General features: G+C 40.4%; 1 protein-coding gene across 1 annotated transcript; it reads right to left on the reverse strand.

Moving 5' to 3' along the window:
- Positions 1-2,996: 2,996 nt before the first annotated feature.
- Positions 2,997-5,942, reverse strand: LOC131656904 (uncharacterized). Its single transcript, XM_058926463.1, has one exon. The coding sequence runs from the start codon at positions 5,940-5,942 to the stop codon at positions 2,997-2,999; it is 2,946 nt and encodes a 981-aa protein (XP_058782446.1).

Genomic DNA, 5,942 nt, shown 5'->3' on the forward strand with positions numbered 1-5,942 from the left:
TTTGATTCTTGATTGATTTTCTTGATTTTTCTTGATCAAATGACTTCTCATATCATATATTGATGATTTAAAACTTTAAAAGTCATGGTTGACCAAAATTCCCCAAAAGTCAATGGCAACCTTGTACAGTTGACTTTTTTCAGACGAATCGCGTTTCTGGAGTTTTCAATAAAACAGGCTATCCTCACCATATGAATGGTATGAATGGATCACATTGAAGCATTAGAGGATATTGAGCCATGGTTTGAGTTGTGGCACCATGTCCTGATTAAAAAGTCAGTTATTCAGTGAATTAGGTCAAAAAACCCTAATTGTCGACCTGATGAAATTGATGATTGTGGACCTTGAATTGAGATGCAATTTTCATGGAATATTGTCATAGGGATTATTTGAAGATGATTGAAACCTTTGATTGACTTCCTGGGGGTTTTTAGGGTTTCCCAAATGTGATCCCTGATTTTAGTCCCTGATAGTTCAAAACCCTGATCTGAGGATTTGTCTGATCAATCTTTGTGTAGGAGATGTTATGAGCCAATGGATTAGGTCAAAATGATGCACTTGAGGTCTTGATATCATGTCCTAAGTCATTAGGTCAAATCCTGAGCAAAAGTCAGGAGTATGCTGTCTTCAGTCAAAACCCTAATTTGGTTGATTCAGAGCCTTTGAGCCTGTTGAAATGAATCCCTGAGGACCAAATGTTGATTGTTGATGAAGATGGTTCTTTTGAGATGAAGGGAGAACAAAACCCTAATTAACTGTTTCTTGCACTGATGAGTGATCTCTTGATTAAACCCTGCTAAGCACAAGTAGCAAACACAAGCTATGCAGTTTGTTAGAGATGCAAATGATGCATATGCAAATGATATGAGGTGGTATCTTAGGTCAAAAATTGGGGTATGACAGATGCCCCTATTTAAGTTTCTTCAACCTGAGACATGAAGATTAAAAATCTTCGTTTTGATAGGGTGGAAGAGACTTAAATATCAGAAGACGCAAATTTTGGACCTAAGATACCAAAATTGCGAATGATGCAAGGATATCTTTACCGAGGGAATATCAAGAACTGACTCCACTGGGGAAAAGAGATCAGGAAGGATACCTCAATCCGTTTTAGGAAGAGAATCCGTTTTATCTTTTCGGGAAAGCAAGTGTATGCTTCACCTGGGAATGATAGCTTTGTAAGAAAAGCTTACCTATCGACATTATCGACTATCAGCATGGGGATAGACTTGTTTAATAATGCGAAGGTGAAAGGTGTGAAACCGTATTACCGACTATCAGGATGGTGACAGACTTGACAAGGTAAAAAGAGTTTCAAAGGTTCGGTTAATATTATCGACTATCAGCATTGGGATAGACATGTTTAATAATATAACCAGAACAAAAGGTTACCGACTACCAGCCTTGTGATAGTGGTTTTGAAGACTTGATCAATTATCAGCCGGGTGATAAAATGATCCTGGAGACTTTGCTAGGGGAATTACTGGTTATTCAGCCTTGTGAACAGTAATAAGGCCCTAATTGTCAAATGGTCTTCATGATTGATTTCCTTGAGAGGACATTTTTGAAAGAAACATAAACTGCTCAGATGACGAGGTGATTGTTTATGGTCTATTTTTCACGACTCTGTTTGAGGAATCGGAATTTGAATCTCTGGTAAAGACAAGGTTCTAACCAAGAATGAATTGGAAAGAGACAGTCAAACAAGACTTTGTACCCAATGAGGAATGAACTCAACTGGGGATTTTCTCCTTTGTTTTGAGAGGAGAAGACTAAAGCAACCTTCTTCCACGAGGAATGATCTCAGTGGGGAACTGGAGAAAGAAGATGTTCTTTTTGCTTATGGGTGACAACCTACTTGGAGAGATGACACGCCCATATCTGTTTCTTTTTTCTTTTCTGGGATAGATACATCCTGAACAAGTGATTATTGGAAAATGCAAGAATGCATAAATGATGCAAATATGTATGAATGATGAATGTCATGAATGTCGCATGCATGCTAACAATACTGACAGACAATGAAGTATATTCTGGAGAAGGACCGACGTCGCAATACAACCAGATACTCGGCAAATGTTCTTCAACACGGTGTAGATAACACAGGTGATGAATGATGCTGTGTGCTTTAAACTTCTCTGGGGAAGATGAGTACCTTTTCTTATTTGAGATGGAGGAACTTCTTCACTGGAGATGAAAGAACTTCTTCACTGGGGATAGAAGACCTTCTTCACTGGGGATAGAAGACCTTCTTCACTGGGGATAGAAGAGCCTCTTTACCTCGAGGGGTAATTGCTTCAAGAATTCTTTTCAGGGACAAGAATGCCGTTGTTTCAACAATTTTTCAGGGAGAATCCTTTTGTTCATCCTATGGAGACGACTGCTGATGTTCCTTCCGTTGTTCACAACTTAAAGGAAAGTTTCGCTTTTATTTTGAAAAAGAAAAGTGAAGTAAATTCATTTATAACTTATTTTTTTCTCTTTTTTTTTCAAAAGTGAATAACACAATTAAAGCGTCATTTTGCAAGCTGAAAGAAATTAAAGATTGCAAACAAATGGGCACAAGGCTCAAATTTATTTAATAGGACGGTAATCAGCTAAAGGCGTGATTCCATAGAGTATTTTACAAAAGTTGGAAATGGTAATTTATGCGGAAAAGGCTACATTGAAAGCAATAACCACTATTCCCTAACAACTTTGAGTTCCAACTGTGCTTGTCGCTTCAGATTAGCGATGATTTGATTGAAGATCCTTTGATGAAAAAGACTCCTCAGGTGACGAAGTACGGACTGATGCAGTTACTTTGTCATTATTCCTAATTTTTGCCTAGATTGCCCTTTCAGGTTTTCAATCTACCAGGATGAATTTTTTCTGTTTATTGTCTCTAATTTTTGCCTGGACCGCCCTTTCAGGTTTTCAGTCCACCGAGACGCTCATTTTTGCCTAAGTCGCCCTTTGCGGGTTTTCGACTTACCGAGCTGTTCTTTTGTTCTTTTTTAGACAAAGTATTTCTTGACTGCATCAGCATTCACAGGATGTGGGAGTTCATCACCATCCATGGTTGTAAGAATCATGGCGCCGCCAGAAAATGTTCTTTTGACAACATACGGGCCTTCGTAATTAGGAGACCACTTGCCCCTAGAATCTGGTTGAAAAGACAAGATCTTTTTAAGCACGAGGTCGCCTTCTTGAAATTCACGAGGTCGAACCTTTTTGTTGAAAGCTTGTTTCATCCTTGCTTGGTATAACTGTCCATGGCATAGAGCAGTCATACGTTTTTCTTCGATTAAGTTCAACTGATCGTATCTGCTTTGACACCATTCAGCCTCTGATAACTTAGTCTCCATGAGGACTCTCATTGATGGGATTTCAACTTCTACGGGGAGCACAGCTTCCATGCCGTATACTAGAGAAAAGGGAGTTGCCCCTGTTGAAGTACGCACTGAAGTACGGTACCCATGTAAAGCAAATGGCAGCATTTCATGCCAGTCTTTGTAAGTGACGACCATTTTTTGGACAATCTTTTTGATGTTCTTGTTGGCGGCTTCGACGGCGCCGTTCATTTTTGGTCTGTAAGGAGAAGAGTTATGATGCTCAATCTTGAATTCCTCACATAATTCTTTCATCATCTTATTGTTCAAGTTTGAACCATTGTCGGTAATGATCTTGCTGGGAATACCATATCGGCAAATGATGTTATTCTTGATAAACCTCACAACCACTTGTCTTGTAACGTTGGCATAAGATGCTGCTTCGACCCATTTGGTGAAGTAATCAATTGCTACCAAGATGAAACGATGACCGTTTGAAGCTTTCGGCTCGATCATTCCAATCATGTCAATACCCCACATGGAGAAAGGCCATGGAGATGAGAGAACGTTGAGTAGAGTCGGCGGTACATGGATCTTATCTGCGTAGATCTGGCACTTGTGACATCTCTTCACGTGTTTGTAACAGTCTGATTCCATTGTCAACCAATAGTATCCTGCTCTTAAGATCTTTTTGGACATTGCATGCCCATTTGAATGAGTTCCAAAGGACCCTTCATGCACTTCATGCATTAACATGTCTGCTTCGTGTCTATCCACGCATCTGAGCAAAACCATGTCGAAGTTTCTTTTGTATAGCACATCTCCATTCAGGAAGAAACTGCCAGAAAGTCTCCTTAGAGTTTTCTTATCTTTGTTTGATGCCCCAAGCGGGTACTCTTGAGTTTGAAGGAAGCGTTTGATGTCGTGGAACCACGGTTTATCATCGATGACTGCTTCAGTAGCAAACACATAGGCGGGCCTTTCAAGGCGCGTGATTCTGACTGTAGGCATATCATTCCAGTGATTGACTTTGAACATGGAAGACAGAGTAGCCAAGGCGTCTGCCATTCGATTCTGATCTCGAGGTATATGATGCAATTCAACCTTGTTGAAGAAAGTCAACAGACGTCTTGCATAATCTCTGTAAGGAATCAAGCCAGGGTGGTAAGTTTCCCACTTGTCTTTGATTTGGTTGATCACAAGGGCTGAATCTCCATATATGTCTAGGATCTTGATCCTTAAGTCAATGGCTTCTTCGAGACCCATGATACAAGCTTCATATTCTGCGATGTTGTTGGTACAATCAAACAGTAGCCTGGCGGAGAACGGGATATGAGTACCCTTGGGAGTGATGATGATTGCCCCAATTCCATTGCCAAAAGCGTTTACTGCTCCATCGAAAATTAGGCCCCATCTTGATCCAGGCTCAGGACCTTCTTCTGGTAACGGTTCGTCACAATCTTTCATCTTCAGGTACAAGACATCTTCATCAGGAAAGTCAAACTTGAGAGACTGATATTCATTAATTGGTTGATGCGCCAAATGATCGGCGAGAATGCTTCCTTTGACCGCTTTTTGAGCACGGTATTCAATGTCATATTCGGATAACAGCATTTGCCACCGGGCAATCCTTCCTGTTAAGGCAGGCTTTTCAAAGACATACTTGATCGGATCCATTTTGGAGATTAACCAAGTAGTATTGTTGATCATGTATTGGCGGAGACGTTTTGAAGCCCAAGCCAAAGCACAACATGTTTTTTCGAGCATGGAGTAACGAGACTCACAATCTGTGAATTTCTTACTCAGGTAATAGATGGCATGCTCCTTCTTACCGGTTTCATCTTGCTGTCCAAGCATACAACCCATGGATTCTTCCAACACGGTAAGGTACATGATTAATGGTCTCCCTTCAACTGGAGGAATCAATATTGGTGGTTCTAACAGGTACTCTTTGATACTGTCAAACGCTTTCTGGCAATCTTCAGTCCATACAACCCCTTGATCTTTGCGGAGAAGCTTGAAAATTGGCCCACAAGTAGCAGTCATTTGAGAGATAAATCTGGAGATATAGTTCAATCGTCCGAGAAATCCTCTTACTTGTTTTTCAGTTTTTGGTGCAGGCATCTCTTGAATAGCTCTGACATTGTCGGGATCTACTTCAATACCTCTTTGGCTGACAATGAAACCCAAGAGTTTTCCAGATCTAACCCCAAAAGTACATTTGTTAGGATTCAAGCGAAGCTGATATTTCCTAAGTCGTTGAAACAACTTCAAAAGGTATTCAATATGTTCTTCTTCTGTGCTGGATTTGGCTATCATGTCGTCCACATAAACTTCAATTTCTTTATGCATCATGTCATGAAAGAGAGTAGTCATTGCCCTTTGGTAAGTTGCGCCTGCATTCTTTAATCCAAACGGCATCACTTTGTAGCAAAAGGTACCCCATGGGGTGATGAAAGATGTCTTCTCCATGTCTTCAGGAGCCATCTTGATCTGATTATAACCGGAGAACCCGTCCATGAAGGAAAAGACGTTGAACTTAGCGGTGTTATCAACCAGCATGTCAATATGTGGTAACGGAAAGTCATCTTTTGGACTGGCCTTGTTCAAGTCACGGTAGTCAACACACAT

Source organism: Vicia villosa, linkage group LG3 (assembly GCF_029867415.1).
Source record: "Vicia villosa cultivar HV-30 ecotype Madison, WI linkage group LG3, Vvil1.0, whole genome shotgun sequence".
Classification (NCBI taxonomy): domain Eukaryota; kingdom Viridiplantae; phylum Streptophyta; class Magnoliopsida; order Fabales; family Fabaceae; genus Vicia; species Vicia villosa.